Source organism: Geotrypetes seraphini, chromosome 3 (genome assembly GCF_902459505.1).
Source record: "Geotrypetes seraphini chromosome 3, aGeoSer1.1, whole genome shotgun sequence".
Lineage (NCBI taxonomy): Eukaryota > Metazoa > Chordata > Amphibia > Gymnophiona > Dermophiidae > Geotrypetes > Geotrypetes seraphini.
The window spans coordinates 279,607,311-279,627,941 of record NC_047086.1 but is presented as its reverse complement, the minus strand read 5'-3'; the positions used below and the strand labels follow the sequence as shown (position 1 = coordinate 279,627,941).

The 20,631-nt window shown below is 41.9% G+C and overlaps 1 protein-coding gene across 3 annotated transcripts in view; it reads right to left on the bottom strand.

Annotated features, from left to right (window-relative positions):
* The window catches only part of EGLN1 (egl-9 family hypoxia inducible factor 1), a 164,414-nt gene that overhangs the window by 37,655 nt on the left and 106,128 nt on the right, over nucleotides 1-20,631 (bottom strand). Inside the window, exon 5 of one of the 3 annotated variants that reach the window (XM_033938535.1) lies at nucleotides 17,852-18,001. The exons of the other annotated variants lie outside the window; for them this stretch is intronic. Coding sequence (XP_033794426.1) covers nucleotides 17,958-18,001 — 44 coding nt within the window. The 3' untranslated portion in view covers nucleotides 17,852-17,957. Of the gene's footprint in view, nucleotides 1-17,851; nucleotides 18,002-20,631 lie in introns of those variants that run through there. 3 annotated transcript variants of the gene reach the window in all.

Below are 20,631 nucleotides of genomic sequence, written 5' to 3'. Positions count from 1 at the left end.
AAATAAAGGGTTGGAACATGATGCCAATACCTGTGAGTATTAAAGAACAGAATTCAAAATTCAGAAATACTCACAAAATATTGGTAATGTCAAGTCCATCCCGGACGTAGCCCCCAAATTGAAACGAACAGGATCCGTTTCTTGGTCCCGAAATCGTCCTGCAAAACATTCTATCATCTATTACAGACGTCTGGAGGCAATTTCCTTAGGTAAGAAGGATTCACAGAAGGCCCAAAGAAATTACCTCTTTTATTTCCAGAATACATTCAGTTATATATCCTTTCACATGGGTCAGTGGTAACCATCACAGGAAAAGGGGGATGGACAAGAGAGGGGAGGGGGTGCGTGAGCAGGATATGTACTTCATTGTTTAAATCTTAAAGGTGTTAAGAGCTGTGGGGGGTTGAGCCTTCATGTCTCAGACAACTAACCTAGTTAACATAAATTAAATGACCTCTTCCCAAACCATTAAGAGAGTAAACAGAACATTTTGCATTTGATTACTTCCAGCATAGACAGAGACAGAAAACTTATCCTTTCCTTTCAAGATCCAATATCGCTTTTTCCCTCGTGGGAATGAAGGATGAAACGGAGGGAGTTGGCAATAAAATAGAAAAGATGTGGAGGGGCATTTTCAAAACATACATCTAAGTCCGATTTTGACATATAGCAATGGATGCCTAAAGTCAGCAGTAAGAAAATGCCCATTTTCGAAAGGCAAACCACCATACATCTAGAATTTTTTTTTTTAATCCTCTATCTGGACATCCAGGCCATTGGGACACACAGACTGAAAGGATATCTGTCTTTATACCACATTTTCAAACAAAACTTGAGGTCCTAAATGCCCAGAAATGGGAGGGGCCAGTCCTGTAATGGACTGGCCACCCAGACATGGCAACAGAATAGTGGGGCACCTTAGAGGGCACTGCTGTGAACTTCATAAAAAGGGTGCAAGATAAACAATTCACCAGAACTCCCTTATAGGTTATGGTGAGCCCCTCAAAACCCACTATACTCAACAGTCTAGAACCCCAATAGCCCTTATGGCTGCAGGTGGCATCTATATGGCAGTAGAGTAGAGTTTTGGTGGACTGGAAATTCAAAAATATTGTGCTCTAAATCATATACAAATCAGCACTGCAATTTATAACAAAATATAACATGGGGCACTTAACTTCAGCTGCAGGTCCAACGGCGTTATATCTGCAGTGCTGATTTGTATATGATTTAGAGCACAACGTTTTTGAATTTCCAGTCTTGGGGATTGTCCTTGAGGGTATGAATGAAGATTTGATCGTTGTTTGACTGACTTTTGTAAACCCGAGTAGCAGCACCCTTTTGGAGTTTTTTTAGACTCATGAAGCCCTTTAACTGAGGTCTTCTTTCCTCCCAAAAAAATTTTTGGGTGCTCCTCGTAGATGTGAGAGCATTTCTAGTTTGAGACAGCCTATATATTTCTCTATGGACTATAATTACCAGTTAGACTATGATCTATGTCCAGCATATGGCTTTTTGATATATGAATGAAACAACTCTTAAAAATAGTATGATTTCAATTACCCCAACATTGACTGGTTAAATGTTACATCGGGGAGTGCTAGGGAGGTAAAATTCCTAGATATCATAAATGACTGCTTCTTGGAGCAACTGGTCTGGGAACCGACGAGAGGGGGTGCTATTTTAGATTTGGTCCTTAGCTGAATGCAAGACCCCAAGGACCACAATTATCCCCAACACTCTTCAATCTCTACATTGCATCCCTCAGCACCTGCCTTGACAAAATAGGCTTAACCTCCTATAGCTATGCAGACGACATCACCATTCTCCTTCCTTTTGATCAGCCAATGCCCACCATGACAGACACACTACACAGAACTCTAGAAACAGTGGCAACATGGATGAAAGAATATAAACTAAAACTGAACCCAGACATATTCAGACAAATTCATACTTCTCGAAAAAAAATAACCCCCCCCAACCATAACAAACCTAGTAATACACTCAATCACATACCCCATTCAACCCACTCTAAAACTTCCGGGAATGACGATAGACAGATGCTGCACCTTGCAACCACAAATCAACAAAATAATACAGAAATCATTTGAGGTCATGAGAAACCTACGGCAAGTTCAAAAATTCTTTGACAGAAAACAATTCCAGCTCATGGTCCAGTCCCTAGTCCTAGGTTTCCTTGACTACTGCAACATCCTATATCTCCCCTGCCCCACAATAATGATAAAACAACTACAAACAGTGCAAAACACAGCCCTGAGCCTAAACTATTCACTAAGAAAACATGACCACATCACCGAGGCATACCTCGACTCACACTGGCTCCCAATTCAAGAAAGAATACTATTTAAATTCTATTGTCTATTATTTAAATCCATAAATGGTGACAGCCCAGACTACTTGAACAACCGCCTACTCCAAACTACCACAACAAGACACAGGAGAACCCAGATACCATTCATATACCCTCCAATCAAAGACATCAAATGGAAAAAAACTGTACGATTGCCTTCTAGCCACACAGGCAGCAAAACTAGACCACCAATTCTCCAATCTACTAATCGCGACCCTAGACTACAAAACTTTCAGAAAAGAAATAAAAACCCTGCTATTCAAGAAATCTATGAAAACTAACTAACACTGTATGAAACATTTCAATCCTCTGAACCAACCCACTCTACTCTGTAACACCTTTGGACATGTCCAGAAATCCTCTTCTGTAATCCGCCTTGAACCGCAAGGTAATGGTGGAATAAAAATCACCAATGTAATGTCATGTAATAGTACAGGAGTTAACTGTATTGTGTCCTCTGGGAAACAGTGATCATAATGTGATCAAATTTGAGCTACTAGGAGTGGCGTTGCAAAAGAAATCTACTATAGAGGCGTTTAATTTTCAAAATGGCGACTATGATAAAATTAGGAAAATGGTTAAAAAGAGGCTAAAAAGATCAGTTGCAAAGGTTAGGACTGTACATCAGGTGAGAATGTTATTTAAAAATACCATCATGGAAGCCCAGACCAGACGTATCGGCAAAGGTAGAAAGAAGAAACAAGAGCTGCCATGATTAAAAGGTGAAGTGAAAGAGGCTATTAGAGCCAAAACAACATCCTTTAAAGAATGGAAAAAGGATCCGAATGAAGAAAATAAGAAGAGACACAAGCACTGGCAAGTTAAGATGCAAAGCACTGTTAAAGAAAGCTAAGAAAGAATATGAAGAGAAACTTGTAAAGGAGGCAAACACACAACAATTCTTTTAGGTACAACAGAAGCAAAAAAAAAAAATTCCACAGATTACCTGCGAGGGAAACGGTGGAAACAATTATAAAAAAATAAAATTGTGGAACATGCAAACATGATTTAATGAGACAGATTCAGCATGGATTCTGCCGAGGGAGATCTTGCTTCACCAATTTGCTTGACTTCTTTGAAGGTGTAAATAAACATAGATTAAGGTGAGCCGGTTGATGCATTGTATCTAGATTTTCAGAAAGCTTTTGATAAAAGTTCCTCATGAGAGGCTCCTGAGAAAATTAAAGAGTCATGGGATAGGTAGCAAAATTCAATTGTGGATTAGGAATTGATTATCGGATAGAAAACAGAGGGTAGGTTTAAATGTCATTTTTCTCAATGGAGGAGAATAAACAGTGGAGTGCTTCAAGGATCTGTACTGGGACTGGTGCTATTTAACTTGTTTATAAATGATCTGGAAATTGGGATGACGAGTGAGGTGATTAAATTTGTAGATGACACTAAACTCTTTAAAGTTGTTAAAATGCATGCAGATTGTAAAAATTTGCAAGCAGATTTTAGGAAATTGGAAGACTAGGCATCAAAGTGGCAGATTAAATTTTAATGTAGACAAATGTAAAGTGATCCACATTGGGAAGAATAACCCAAATCACAGTTACCAGATGCTAGGATCCACCTATTGGCTTAGCGCCCAAGAAAAAGATCTGGGTGTCATTGTAGACAATATGATAATACCTTCTGTGGCACCGGCTAAAAAACGCAAACAAGATGCTAGGAATTATTATAAAAGGGATGGTTAAGAAGACTAAGAATGCTGTATTGTTCCATGATGCGACCTCACCTGAAATATTGCGTTCAATTCTGGTCTCCTTATCTCAAGAAAGATATAGCGGCATTAGAAAAGGAAGAGTGCCCAAGATGATAAAAGGGATGGAACTCCTCTCATATGAGGAAAGACTATACAGGTTAGAGCTCTTCAGCTTGGAAAAGAGACAGCTGAGGGGTGAAGAATGGGTACAAGTGGATCGATTTTTTTACTCTGTCAAAAATTACAAAGACTAGGGGTGACACTCAATTAAGTTACAGGGAAATATTTTAAAACCAATAGGAGGAAATATTTTTCACTCAGAGAATAGTTAAGCTCTGGAACACATTGCCAGAGGTTGAGGTAAGTGTGGATAGCATAGCTGGTTTTAAGAATGGTTTGGACAATTTCCTGGAGGAAGAGTCCATAGTCTGTTATTGAGAAAGACATGGGGGAAGCCACTGCTTGCCCTGGATCAGTAGCATGGAATGTTGCTACTCTTTGGGTTTTGGCCAGGTACTAGTGACCTGGATTGGTCATGAGAACAGGCTACTGGGCTTGATGGATCATTGGTCTGACCCAGTAAGGCTATTCTTATTTCCATACCACCAATACCTCCATGAAGTTCACAGAGGTTTACATAAGTAATTTTGGTGATACAAATTAAAAACTAGTGTTACAATATTTAGAAATTATTAGTAACAAATTCATGAAATAGATAGGTCTTTAGGACTTTTTTGAAAACATTTAAAATTAGATTGCTGATTAAAATTAATTGGTAATGCTTTCCACAATTTTGCTACTTGGTATGCCCATGTGTAGTTATAAGTTCTATTGTATCTAATGTTCCTAATGACTGGATATCGAAAAATACCATTGTTTCTTAGGTTCAAAGATGGATTATTTAACAAGATGTGGAATATAATCAGGAATTTCTTCAAACCATATTTTAAATAGAATACATTAGTGACTTTTACTCTGCCATTACCTTGTGGTTCAAGGCGGATTACATAAGAGGTTATCTGGACATTTCCAGAAGTGTTACAGAGTAGAGCGGGTTACTTCGGGGGATTGAAATGCTTCCTGCGGTTTTAGTTTGTCTTGATGGATTTCTTGACTAGCAGGGTATTTATTTCTTTTCTGAAAGTTTTGTAGTCTGGTGTCATGATCAGTAGATTGGAGAGTTGATGATCTAGTTTTGCTGCCTGCATGGCCAGGAGGCCTTCGTACCTCTTTTTGCATTTGACACCTCTGATTGGGAGGCGCGTGAATGGTGTCTGGGTTCTCATTTGCCTGGTTATGGTAGTTCGGATAAAGCGGTTGTTCAAGTAGGCTGGGCTGTCTCTATTCATTGTTTTAAATAGTAGACAGTAAAATATGAGTAGTATTCTTGCTTGTATTGGGAGCCAGTGTGAGTCAAGGTATGCGGCGGTGATGTGGTCGTATTTCTTCAGCGAATAGATCACTCTCAGAGCTGTGTTTTGTACTGTTTGTAGTTTTATTATGACTGCGGGGCAGAAGAGATAAGAGGATGTTGCAGTAGTCTAGAAGTCCTAGGACTAAGGATTGGACCATGAGCTGGAATTGTTTTCTGTCAAAGAATTTTCAGATTTGCCTTAAGTTTTACATGACCACAAATGATTTCTGTATTGTTTTGTTGATTTGCATGGTACAGCATCTGTCTATCATCACTCCCAGGTCTTAGGGTGGATTGAATGGGGTATGTGATTGAGTTTATTACTAAGTTTGTTATGGTTGGGGGGTTTATTTTTTTCGAGAAGTATAAATTTTGTTTTGTCTGGGTTCAGTTTTAGTTTGTGTTCTTTCATCCATGTTGCCACTGTTTCTATTGTTCTATGTAATGAGTCTGTTATGGAGGGCGTTAGTTGGTCAAAAGGAAGGAGGATGGTGATGTTGTCTGCATAGCCAGTGTTCTCCCCAGGGCCTTTCAGCCGGGCGCTACGCCCGGCTAATTTAGATGACCACCCGGCTGTCATCTATGCAAATCCTGCTGCTGCTGCAGCTGCTCAACTTAAAAAAACAAACAAACAAACAAAAAAAAACCCCACCTCTCACCGGCTTGAAGACTCGAACTCAATGATTTGTATTTATTTCATAGGCAGCTGCCTTAGCCCGTAGCGAATTCATGCTTTCGGGGCTCTAAGGTGTGCGTGCCGTCTTCCCTCCAAACCCGGAGGTTAAATCCAGGGGGGGGGGGGAGAGAAGGGAAGCCGGCACACACACCTTAGAGCCCCGAAAGCATGAGTTCGCTACGGGCTAAGGCAGCTGCCTGTGAAATAAATACAAATCACTGCCGATAAGCACAGGACGGCACATCAGAAGCCAATCTGAAGGGCAGTCCTCAGGTTGCCTCCAGTTTTGCTCGGGAGGGTTACTGAGCTATTTTGCTGTTTGTTTGTTTTTTACCAGGCTCTGTCCTCTGATTGGGTATGTTTCCCTGTCTCCAGAAAGCAGAATAATCCTGCTGCGTTAAGTGTAAACAACACCTCCCACAAAGCTGCTGATAATGCTTCTGTGCGGCTGCAGTGAGTCTGGGACGACTCTGGGAGGAAAAAAAGGTGTCAAGTTCCCTTCAGTTCCGGCAAGCAGGGTGATCAAGACCACATGGGGTGTTTCTGTCTCGGGAAAGTTTAGTTTTTGGACTCTTGGATTGTTACTCGGTTTGTAACGTCATTTTTTTTCTTGAGAGGGAGCAGAATCCGAGTTGTGCCTCTGCCACTTGAATTTCCTGGCAAAGGAAGGGGGTCAGTTGCTCTGATCTTTCCTAAGTCACAGCAAATGCCCATTGGCCCCCAAAAGAGGCAGGACAGCAAGTCATTATTAATCAGTTGTATGCATCTATGGGTAGCAAAGAGAGTTTTCTCACTGGGTTCCAGTGCTGTTTGCTATTTGAACAGCAGTGCTTAACATGTGCAGCTCAGAAGAGAGGTGTTTTTTATGGGTTTAGAAAAAAAAAATCCTATCCCTTACAAAACACGGAAAAAATCTTGGCAAATCATCAGATGAGAGCTGCTACTTGAAGCTCCTACGATGATATGATTTTGAAGTGCAAGGATTTTCATGCTGTGCATTGTGCACATATGTTGGTATGAGTTAATGATCGCGCAAACGGGGCTATGTGCACGGCTGCTGTTTCCAAGTCCTGCAAAAAGGTAGAGTTGTAGTTCCATGACAGAAATCGCGTTTTTCTCTGGGCTCTTTTCAAAACTTCAGGCCAATGAAAAGTTTGTGGGTGCTTTCTCTTTGAGAACAGGTATACCACATCCATCATGAAACTAAGAGCACTGAGCACTTTCTCTTTGAAAAAGTCATCCAAGAAAATAAGTATTCCCATAGATTTAAACCTTCCTTTTCTGGAAACAGCATCTGGGTAAACAGCTTAAAAAATTGCTCTGGGATTAGGTAAAATAAGGATTGCCCGGATCCCACAGACCTCGCACATCTCTGTGGCATGGGGTCTGCAGGGCATTTTAATACCCGCAGACCTCACAGTTCCCGCTCACCCTTGAGGTAAGCAAATTTTTAAGGATGTGAGGTAGAGATCCGTGAGGTTCATGGGGCTGCAAGATCCTCGTTTTACCCAGTCCGCTAGGTTTGTGTGCTGTCACTATGCATGTCATGCACAAAATACATATTTTTTGTGGTGTTTTGGGGGATACGAGTGACTAATTATACTTTTCTTGGGTCTCTTTTTGGTATCAAAGTTGTTCCTTAAGGATCTTTTTCCTGTATATGTTCTTGCCCAGATGGAAACACCAGGGATGGACTGTCATAGGAAAGGAAAGTCAGAGAGGGTGGACAGTGGATGCAAGGGTCAGAGAGAGGGTGGACAGTAGATGGAAGGGGTAGAGAGCGAGAGGACAAAGGCTGGGTGGAAGGGGCAAAGATAGATAACAGATGTTGCATGGAAGGGAGTGAGGACAAACGTTGAATAGAAAGAAGAGAGTGAAGAGAAGATGATTAAAGCAGAAACGACAAAAGGTAGAAAAAAAAAAATTAGTTGCTCTAAGCTAAGTAGAATCAAGTAGTATTGTAACTATTGATTAAAGTTTATACATAGGAAATGGAAATAAGGCAGTTTTTTGAGACTAAACCCCTTTCCTCAGGTCAGGACAGGATACCATAATAGCTTTATACTGTACTGTCTTGAAGAAAGATTTGGTCTCTAAAAGCTAATTGAAAAATGGATTAGTCCAATAAAATGATATTTTCTTATTTCTCATTATTTGTTTTATTTCTATTTGTTAATTTGTAAAGTTTCTTGTATGACTGGATGAGCTATATTTATCTTTTTTTTCTTAGTTGTTTAAATTCATGCAGAAATAAATGGCTAGATTGAACCCAATGACTTCATTAACGCATTTCCCTTTTTTTAAACCTCTATACCATTTGAAAGAGGGCGCATATCTAATTATTCACTTCTAGAATTGGATACTTCTTAAATTTAGTAAAAATATTCTGGCACAAGTGTCAAACCTTAAAAAAGGAAGCCATATCGAGCATTGGAAAACAATAATAATTAACTAATAAAAATAGTACACATTTAGGGCTCATTTAACAAAGGTACGCTAGTGTTTTTAGCGCACGCACCGGATTAGCGTGCGCTACCTGAAAAACTACCACCTGCTCAAGAGAAGGCAGTAACAGCTAGCACACGGGGCATTTTAGCGCACGCTATTCTGCGTGTTAAGGCCCTAACGCACCTTTGTAAAAGGAGCCCTTAATTTTCTCCACTACCAAATTTCCCCACCCCACCCAGCTACTTTTTCACCCGGCTGGAAAAAATTTCTGGGGAGAACACTGATAGCTATAAGAAGTTAAACCTAATTTGTCTAGGCAGGTGCCAAGGGATGCAATGTAGAGACTGAAGAGTATTCTCCCTTCTATAGGTAGCCTATACAATGTGTTCATGTTCTGGAGAACTGGCATGTACGTTTGCATTCTGATCTTTTTGGGTGTGAGGTCTGTGAGTAATGGGTGAATGTGTGGGTGGATGGGTGTTTTACCTTGATGCATGCCGTGGTCATCTGGTCAGTTTAGGCACCTTTGTGGCTCTTAGACCCTACTAAAACAGGTCTAGTTCCAAACGTATAAGTTCTGTCCAGGATGTCTTGCAAAATGTTATCACAGCAAGACGTCCATGTCTAACCTGCCCTTTAGACTGCCCATAACACACCTCCACCATGCCCATCTTGTGCTCTGAATGTACAGAGGCTGGAACACCTTGCTAGATGTACAGAAAGACATTTTTGATTATTGGCACTTGGACATCCTGGCAATTAGGATGTCCAAGTGCTGATTTGGGATGCTTTTTTGGACATCTATGTTTTTTGATTATGGGCCTCATAGTGTTTTTTATGTTTTGTTTGGGATTTGTTTGTTTGTTTTTTTTAATTGTTTGGACGAACCAACAATCCCGTTTGAATTAAGGCTCCAGAAAAAATGGAGTGGGAAATCTGAAGAGAGAACTTAAAAATCTGCTTTAGGAGATGGCAAAACAAAAATGAAATGGGGCAATTAATACTGGTAACGCTGCTAAATTACATGCTGCCACAATCTTTTCTGGTGGAAGCCTAGCTGGAGCATGAGAGCAGGAGATAGTGTATTGACCTTGGGGAGATTTGCCTAATGGACACTGAAGATCTCAGAGTGTTGAAATTAAAGAGAAGTAGTAGATGAAGTGCTTTGGGACCAAGGCGTAGTTCAATGTAGGCTGGATGCCAAGGCAGAATTACAGTGCAAAAATGTAAAATATATCAGACCCAGAACAATAATATGGCTTGAAGAAGTTCAGTGCCTTTATAGAAAGAATGAGGTGAATATGGGAGGGTATTCCTCGTATAGTGTGGAGTCTAGAAAAGATCTGCATCTTGAGAAAGGAAGAAAAAAATGGAGTATGTATTAGAAATACATATCTCCATTCTTCCAGCCCACAAGAAATACCTCTGTTATTACATTGACCCTCATCAGCACTAATTCATAAAGTGCACAGAAGAGAGTCCAATGGAAAAAAATGTACTGCTTAGGTACTATGCTGCAGAGAGAAAAGCAGAGGTGGCAGAATTGGGAAGTTACACTTTGGAAGAAGATTACCACTAGGTGAGAAGTAACTGGAGAAGAGATGGAGAGATCTTGATGTCCTTGTAAACATGAGAATAGTATGGACAGATATCTGGATGGAAGATGTTCATAGGTAGCTATATAGAACCGATAGAAGGGAAGATAGGCCGGTTCTGGTGTTGTCTGATGATGTCTTCCCAAATGTGGAATATATCACAGTTAAATTCAGCATTACTGACTATTATCATAATTGGTTTTTGTGGAGTCCAGTTCGTTAGACAATAGCAACAGAAACGAGAGAGATGTATGATGTGAAGAGTTGATAAATAAGTAAGGATATGCATGTAGGAATTGGATGTTCAGCTAGAAGTAAGACAGCGATAATGAAAAGATGGGAAGAATACCGACTATAATATAAGATTAGAAAGCTGCAATGTTGGCAGAGAGGACAAGTGTTAAGCGCAGAGATCCTGGAATGAAGTGGGTAAGGGTAAAATCCAGCAATGGGACATCCCGCACGGACATCGGTAACTCGGCCGCCAGGGGGCTTGGACTTAAGAGGCCTTGGGCACCTTAAGCACCACTGGAGGGATGGGAGGCTGCGCTACCTGACCTGAGGAGACATCAGAAGGCACCGCAGCAGGTGTCGGAGTCTTAGCCGGCACGAACGAGGTAGGCTTGAGCAGACTCGAGGCCGAAGATGTTGAATCGGAATGCGAAGGCGTGGCGCTCTGTGAAGAGGGCAGCACCGGGGACGCCTCCATGCTAAACAGCGACTCCCACAAAATACAGCGACGCTTAAAAGCACATGCTGTAAGTGTGGAGCAAGGCCGGCACGATTTCGGAAGATGTTGAGGCCCGAGACACTGAAGACAGCGTCGATGAGGGTCCGTCAACAAAATCGCGCGCTGGCACTTGACACACTTTTTAAAACCGGTAACAGGCCGGGACATAGGCCGAAAAATCTCCACCGTGGGGCCACGCAGCCTGCCCGGTCGAACGATCTAAAGAAATTAAAAAAAAAAACAAAAAAACAATAAAACGCAACGTGAGCCAACGATAATGAGCCCAAAAAACTCAAAACCGCGGGCACAGAAGGCACAATGAAGGAACTTCGCGCAGAGAGTTTCGAAGGCAAACTTCTCAGCTCCGCGGAAGAGAAAGAACTGAGGAGACACGCCCGGTGCATTGGGTGGGAAGGCACTCGCGCATGCGCGGTATGGGCAACTCGAAACTTCTAAAAGTTTCTACAAGCAAGTATGCTTGTGAGATGTCCTCATCAGGGCTCCGTTGGATGACGTCACCCACTAGTGAGAATACCTGCCTGCTTGTCCTGGGATAATACTTTTTATTTTACTTTATATCCTGGATTTGAGATCCTACCATATATGTTTTATATGACCCCTCCATATGTGTTTTTTCCTTAAATGTTTCTTTTTCTTTTCTTAAAAATTGTAGTTCACCCCCTTTGCCTTTTGTACCAGTTTGTAATAGAATGCCAAAATTTATCTATATTATCTTGTTTTGTCCTCTCCAATTTGTTAATTGTTATTTTAAAAACAATTGTTATACGCATTGAAATATATGATATTGCGTAGATAACAAATCCCAATAAACTTGAAACTTGAACTTGTAATTGAGCATAACCTTTCTGAATCACATTAGTGATATGTTTTCCCATAGAGTCTACACAGATCCCCAAGATGGTAATCTCCTCTTTCACCTCAATTTGTCTCCCCAACACATCCATGCATTCAAACACATTCACCTCTGCATAATCTCCCACTATCAACAGTTCGGTCTTATTAACATTCAATTTTAAACCATGCATCAACCATGCATCAACCATGCATCAATTTTAAACCATTGATATTGATATGTTGAGTAATATATGTACGGCCTCTTTTCTTTTTTAATATACGGAGGTTGAGGAGTAGCAGAGGTTTCCATATCAAACTTCATACACACTTCATATGACAATGAATCCTCCTAGTATAGAACGTGGAAGCATTACGGAGGAAGGATGCGCAGGTGCATAACACATCCTTCTTGCTCAACCTGGGAGAAGCATGAACCCTTGGTAACAAGAAAGTAACACTGATGAAAAAATGGCTAAAAGTAAATAGTATAGAAGAAACAAGGCAAACAACCCCACGACAAACATACAATGAAAAACATAATAGGAAAGGAACTGTACACATCAACCTTGGGTAGAAATGAGTTATTAAGTACAACCATCTATATAAAATGTTTGATACAATCAATCAATCTTTGGGTTTGGAAGAAATCCAAAAATTGATTGATTATATCAAACATTTTATATAGATGGTTGTTTTTAATAAACCACCTTAGATAGTTTCAATTCTATTCCACTTAAGACCTCAGCGATGCAGACTGTGAGTAGATTTCATTCACAGTGTTATTAGCACCAGTATTTTCATCTGTCTGTTTTTTATATATATATAATTTTTCTATTCCTATATAGTTTAGTTTAATCAAGTACTCATCTCTTTAATGAAGCATAGCAGAGGTTCTTCTAATTCCAACATAGGCTATGTTTCGCCCGAGGGGGCTTTATCAAGGTATTTCCTCTTAGTTATGCCGGCACCATGAGTTGGAATGAAGAACTCCTGCTATGCTTCATTAAAGAGATAAGTACTTGATTAAACTAAACTATATAGGAATAGAAAAATTATATATATATAAAAAACAGACCGATGAAGATGCTGGTGCTAATAACACTGTGAATGAAATCTACTCACAGTCTGCATCGCTGAGGTCTTAAGTGGAATAGAATTGAAACTATCTAAGGTTGCTTGTATTTTTGATATCTGATATTAACCTTAGAAAAGTAGCGCACTATTGCCTAATATATTTGTATTTAATAAACTCATTTCTACCCAAGGTTGATGTGTACAATCCTTCCCCACTCTGATTTTTATTAAAAGTAAATAGTCCACTGTTGAGACGACTAAGTAACTTTTGGAGAACAGTGCTTAGTAGAATGCCTTGGAGTCGAAGTTTTGGAAGGCAGCAATGATATAGTAGAGTGTTGGGCATAGTCTGTAGAAAAATGTCCTAGGAAGTAGGAAAGTCGATTAGTTTTTGTTTTTTCTGCCCAAGATGAGAAAAGAATAGATCTACTTCGGTTATGTTGATGAAACTTTTGAGTGGCTTCTTCCACTTTTTCACCTTAGCTCGTCACCCAAGCAAGGTATGTTGGCTAAATGATCATGGACAACTAGATCCAAGTCTGAAATGTCAAGTCATGCTTAACATCACATTGCTATGGACAATGCTGAAGCTCTTGATATCAAATCAAATGCATCACAAACTGATCTGGTCATGTATGTTCTAGTATGCACAAAGTCTTGGGTGAGTTGTTGAAAATCCAGAAGAGGATCTGCCGGGATATATTGTTGAAACTGAATAAGACATTGCACCAGCTGTTTAAAATAAAACTTCATATAAAAATTATAATTCAGAACACAACTGGTAAGCATGGTGTTCTGAAAAACTCTACTCAGTGGTGCACTGGTGTGTGATCTGGATCTGGAAACCATTTTAAACACAGATTCCATGAGGACAGACTGGTGCTGAAGCTGATGAATTCCAGGACAGGATTGTACACTGTAGAGCGAGTCAATGGAATATGGCGCCACTGGAATATGTAATGGGGGTCTCCCAATTTTCAAACATAGTGTCTTATAAAAGAGTATGACATGGAAGTTTGAAGAGGGCTCTAGGCACTTCATCAAAATATAGACTAGAGCATCATGTAAGACAGCTCTTGGATCAGGGTCAGATCCCAGGTTACTGGAAGAGCTTGTTCCATCTGTTTAATAAATGCCATAAAAAAGTTAAACTGTCTGGTGGAGATCTCCTTCTGGGAGCTAGAAGAGAGAGGTCTGAAGGAATTCCATAAGATTCTGAGGCTGATAACTCTGGTTCAAACCCAGTATGCATCAACAGATGGGAGTTTATACGGCCAATCCTCAAAGATTTACATGAAGAGGAAGGAGTCAGACACTGTGAAACATGATGAGTTCTATACTTATTGGATTGTTTAGAACAGGGGTGTCAAACTCAATCACATAAGGGGCTGAAATCTAAAACATAGGCTAAGTCGTGGGCCAAATTTTTTATTAGCATATGGTCCCCATGTCTTTATGTTGATGGAGACATGCAGAGGCAATTAAGATGACTATCATGCCTATTGTTAATTATTACCTAGGAATGCTTCCCAAACTTGTTCCAAGATCCTTCTACAAATCCTTATAAACCAAATTTAGTAAATATCTATGGAGGAACAAAACACCTCACATTGCAATTAAAATTCTGAAATCATCCAAAGTAAATGGAGGGCTTGGTTTTCCCGATTTCTTTCTGTATCATGTTGCTGTCCTTTTAAGATACTGTGTGATATGGCTCAATTCTCCTTATAATAATTTTGAGGACTACTCTGCATAGCATTCTATATAAAATCATTTAGTTTCTCCTATTCCCATTACCTTATGTTCCTATCCATACGATTCCTAAAATTCTCAGCACTATCATATCCACAATACATGCCATTCAGCTTTTAGATTCTCACCTTTGAGATTTGGCCTGTCGTTCCTTCCCTCCCTCCATCTCAGCTTCCCGGTCTCCTCTTCAAAGCAGCCTGCAGAGGATCACCAGTCAGCTGTAATGAACTTTGAAGGCTGCTGTCGACCTCCGCAGTACGTTCCCTCTGCCACAGTCCCACCCCTCCTCTGACGTACAAGACCGCAGCAGAGGGAACGTGCTGCTAAGTCTACGACAGCCTGCTAGGATCGCTACAGCCGACCAGCAATCTTCAGAAGACTGCTTTGAAGAGGAGCCCAGGAAGCTGGGATGGAGGGAGGGAAGGAACGGTGGGCAAATCTTGTGCCAGATCAATGGACCAAATTTAATTACCCCGTGGACCAGAGTTAGACATCCCTGGTTTAGAAGAACATCTAGTAGTTCCACGATACCTGTTGGTCAAAGTAGATGTGGCGCTTTGGTGCCGGGAATGCAGAGATCTCGATTGCTAATGAGGAGAATGAGATCTGATAATATGAGGCCTCGATAAACCCTACTTAGGCTGGGCCAGTACCGAAGGAGTCGGAGGAAGTGGTGACAGATGCATCTGAAGCATGACAGTCAGCTCCTTTTGAAGCAGCTCCTGAAGTTGGTCCAGTATGGATGGCACCGGTGCTGTGTTTAGAGCAATTGGTACTTAAGGCATGGCAGGGTGTCGAAGCATTGGTGACCTCGAAGAGGCACACCTCAGAAGTGACACAACCTGCACCGATGGGGATGCTACTTGCGTCGACGACATGACTGGAGGAAGGAGTGGCCTAATTGTTAGAGCTAAGGCTTCAGCACCCTGAGGTTGTGGGTTTAAATCCCATGCTGCTCCTTGTGACCCTAGGCAAGTTACTCAGTCCTCCATTGCCCTATGTACATTAGATAGATTGTACGCCCACTGGGACAGCTAGAGAAAATGCTTGAGTACCTGATTGTAAACCACCTAGATAACCTTGATATGCAGTATATAAATAAACTGCATTGACTTACTCAATGATGATGTAGTCAGCCACGCACGTCAGCCTACTTCTCCAATGGTGGTCTGATGTCAAGGGATGCGTCAATGCCAATGTTGGTATCGATGGTACCAGGAGAGTAGTAGAATCCAACGTCGAAGATGTCAACATCAAGGAAGTTCCAAAAAGCTTTTCTTGTTGAATCTGATGAGCTTTTAAAGAACGTGATTGTAGTGTGAGACAGCGAGTACAAGAGTCCACCCGATGGTCAGGGCCAAGGCACTGAAGGCACCACTTGTGTGGATCAGTGACCGAAAAGGTCCTGTTGCATCGAGTGTATCTCTTAAAACCACTAGAAGGCCTCGACCTCAAAGGAATAACAGCTGAAGCGAGGTTGAATGAAACAACGTTTACCGATGGTAGTTGTATACGTTTGTTTGAAAACTAGTTTATTCTCACCAAAGGAAAAAAAAAGTGGCTGAAATACTGAAGGCCCAAAAATGAAAAATGAATGAAAAATAGAAAAATAGAGCAAACGAAGTACTAAATTAAAGAAAACTGGAAAACAAAAATATTGAAGAAAAAGAAATTTAAAAAAAATCACATGGGAAGGCACTAAAAAGTGACAAGAATATATACACTAAAGGAATTCAGAAAAACACAACTTCACTCCTGTGGAAAACAAAGAACTGGTTCAGGTGGGAAGGCACTTGCACATGAGCAGTATGGGCCATCTCGAGATTTCTGAAGAGTTAAAGTGATACTACACTTTTAGATTGTCCGTACTAGGCTCCATGGATTACGTCACCCATCTGCGAGAATACGCTTCCTGCTTGTCCAGGGATTTAAAAAAAAAAAAAAAAAATCAATCCACTTGTACCCATTCTACACTACTCAGGATTCTGTAGTCTTCAATCATATCTCCCCTCAGCTCTCTCTGCTCCAATCTGAAAAAGCTCTAACCTCTTTAGTCTTTCCTCATACAAGAGAAGTTCATTTTGATTGCTCTTCTTTGAACCTTTTCTAGTTCCGCTATATCTTAAGGTGAGCAGAATTGAATGCAATACTCCAGGAGAGGTCGCACCATGGAGCAATAAAGAGGCATTATAACATTCTTAGTTTTGTTAACCATCCCTTTTTTAACAATTCCTAGCATCCTGTTTGATTTTTTGGCCGCCACCACACATTGGGCAGAAGATTTCAGCATTATCTATAATGACACCCAGATCTTTTTCTTGGGCGCGGACCCTCACATAGGTATAACTTTTTACAAGTAAAGCTATTTTGTACAGTAGTACAGTAAATATTCCACTATAAGTTAAAAAGTTTAGGGTTAAAAAAGCCCCAAACTCCAGAATCGACATACACTCAAACATACACGATCCTCTGTGTTCCTCCCTTCCCTCCAACACTCCATGGCAGTCAGCACTTCTCTCCCCTCCCCCAACACCCCGAGGCAGTACCTTACTTACTTTGGCTGCAAACAGCCAGCAATCCTCCAATGCTGCTTGTGGCCTGCTCCAGAGCCAACTCTGGTTTCTGGTAGCCTGTCCTGTAGTCATCTGTGGCTCCAGGACAGTCTACCAGAAACCCTAAGATTGTCTCTGGAATAGGTCGCAGCCTTGGAGGATCACTGGCTGTTTGTGGTCAAAGCTAGTAAGATACTGGCAGAAGGGGGAGAGGATTGAGGATCACTGTCGCAGAGTATTGTGGGGTGGGGAGGGAGAGGGAGGATTATTGGCTACTGTGGGGTATTGGAGAGAAGGGAGGGACACATAGGATTGGCATGTTCAACCATGTTTCACTCTTACTAATCAAAGCACATTGGCTGCCCATTGAACACATAAAATCCTCCTATTAACATTTAAAAATAGAGCCAGCAATCAACCAGAATTCATCAATTGACTCCTTATTCCCTACATCCCCCTCAGAGCCCTTCGTTCCATTACACATCTTCTTAATATTCCATCTATAAAAAATATTAACACCATGTGATCAAACATTTTTTCAGTTACTGCACCTTCCCTCTGGAACTAGAGAGCTGCACAGGAACGGGGACGACGGGAATCCCGCGGGACCCGCGGGTTCCCCCTTCGGGTCACGAGGATCCTGTGGAGACACCCCCTAGTGACATCAGGAAGACTTCCGGTCGGCTGTGTGCTGGCAGGGCAGGTAGGGAAAAGAAGACGAGCCTCACGGCTCGAGCTCCATTTTGCTTGCAGATGAGGGCTGGGAGGCACAATTGTATTAGCTAATTTCTCTCCTGTTGTCCCAGAATCAGAAGTTCTACAGCAGCTTTAAGAAATATGGTCATCAATAGTGTAAGGAGAGGCTCTTTGAACTCCAACCCAAATATTTTGGTGGCATCAACATTAGAGCTATTCTGGATGTTGGGAATGCATTGACACTTCCTTTTGAGACTAAACCTTAATAGAAGTAATTAAAATAGATCATTACCAGTTTCAAAGAATTCCACTGTTGTATCAGTAACCACTACCCCAAATAACCAGAGGCTCACCTCCCAAGCCGTGCCTCACCAGTGCCATTAGCACACCTGCCCCAAGCTACACCCCCCCTGAAATTGCCACAGGAACGATCCTCAAGGCCCCACCGCTGGGAGGCAGAACACAAAAGGGGGAGGGAGTGTGTTTTTGGCACAAGGCATGAACTTGGGAGAGAGGATGGAGGAAGGGAGGAGGTGGGGGAGGGAGTGCGTTTTGGACGCAAGGCATAAACTTGGGAAAGAGGATGGAGGAAGGGAGGGAAAGAGATGTTGAGGTGGGACAGGGAATGCGTTTTTGGACACAGAAGGCAAGGACTTGGGAGAGATGAAGGGAGGGAAAGATGGTTATGTACATGGGAATGGAAGAAAGGAAAATTTTTGGTCATAGGGAGGGAGTGAGGTACAGATGAGAGGGAGAAATATTGTGGTGGAAAGGGAACAGTGGGACAGATTGAAATGGATGCAAGAGGGAGGAATGTTGGACATAGTGGTGAAGGGAATGGAGGAAGAGATGTGGCATGGTGCTGGAGAGGGGTGATAGAAGGAAAAATGTTGGTCATGGGGCTAGTGGGCAGGCATGAAAGATGAGATCGGGAGCCCTTTCCAGCAGGGCACCTAGCATCATCTACACCCCTCCACTGTTCCAGCAGGGAAGAGAATTACAGGAGGAGCAGCGCTGACGGTGCTCGGCACCAACTGCCAATTTCACTAGTGGCCAGATCGGGAGCCCTTTCCAGCAGGGCATCTAGCATCATCTACATCCCTCCCCCCCTTTCCAGCAGGGGAGCTGACAGTTGAGAGCTGCAGTCTGACGCTCAAACCAACGGGGCTCCTTTCTGACTAACTCACTGCCCTCCCCCTCCTTGGCTTAACGAGATCCACTGGGGGCCAAATTTTATTACTGTCTATATTCTTGTTTTAGCTCCATATTTTTTATTATTGTCCATGCTCTTGTTTTAGTTGCCTAAGTTTATTACTGTCTGTGCTTTTGTTCAGTGCCAAAATGTATTACTGCCAAAGGTTTCGCCTTTCTTTCCTACTCTTGATTATGCACTCAGCCAGCCTAATTAAGTCCCCTGCCCCTTTCTTAGCTAACACTAATCCCCCCCTGCTGCAGACTTTCACACACCAATCATCCGGCCCTAACCCCTCCATGAATCCTGGTTCCTTCTCGTCCTATTCTGCTCACCTCTCTACTCTTCCCTCTGTCTGATACCCCCCTCCCCCAACCTACTCGACCCACCAAACACCAATAATATTTGCCCTGGCCTCAGAATCCCCACGCTGATATGCACCAGAACTCCCCCTTTCAACAAAAATCTCCGAAAAGTCAACCTAAACTCACTAAAGCCCCTGCCTCCAGCCAATCTTCCCAATGCTGTCTCTGACTCTCTCACCCCAGTCCCGACTCTTTATTGCAATGCCAGATCAGCATGCAATAAGACCCAAATCTTGAAGGACCTTCTAGATGAGTTGGACCCTGGATTCCTGTGCATCACGGAATCATGGATCGCCAAAGATGATCTTTTTACACAAAACGAACTCCTCCCCCATGGTTATCAAGGCCTCTTCTCCCCCAGATCCAACCGAAAAGGAGGCAGACTGGCACTGCTCTACAAATCTTTCTTTGATGTCCAGCTCCTCGAGAAGGGCACTCACGCCTCTCTAGAATATATACTTGTCTCTGTCAATGATGAACTCCGCACTCACCCATTGGGCATCTTATTACTATACCGCCCACCCACCCCTTGGAACAACTCCTCCAATCTCGTCTTTGAGGCTATAACAAACGCCTTTCTTAAATTTCAAAGACTACTGATTGTTGGTGATATTAATCTCCACCTTGATGACACCAACAGCAAGGACACGATCAAATTTAACAACTTCCTTACCTCTCTAGGTTTTCCCTCACCTACCTCTTCTCCAACCCACGAAAAAGGACATACACTAGACTTCACCTCTTTCCTTGACCTTACTGCCTTCAAAACTTCAACCGATGACACCCGTTGGGAACAAGTCCCTTGGTCTGACCACTTCTTAGGGGCTACTTGTCTCCCCAATTTCATGTCACACCTTGAATCCCCATCCCATTCCTCCCATACAATAACCTTCCGCAAGAAAATTTTGAGTAATCTTTTCTGGTCCAAATTTCTCAACCAACTCTCCTCCAATCCTAAGCCTACAGACTCTGAATCCTGCTGGTGCAATTGGATCTCCCTCTCCGAATATATCACTCCCTCGCTCCAATATCCACAAAAACCATCTCCTACCCCCGAAAGGCCCCTTGGTATCTACCGCTCCATAGAGAGCTGAAACAGAAATGTCACACTTTGGAGCGCAAATGGAAAAAATCTAAATCCCCCTCAGATAGACAGACCTGGAGGGTCAATATTAAACTTTACAATTCATTAGTAAAAATAGC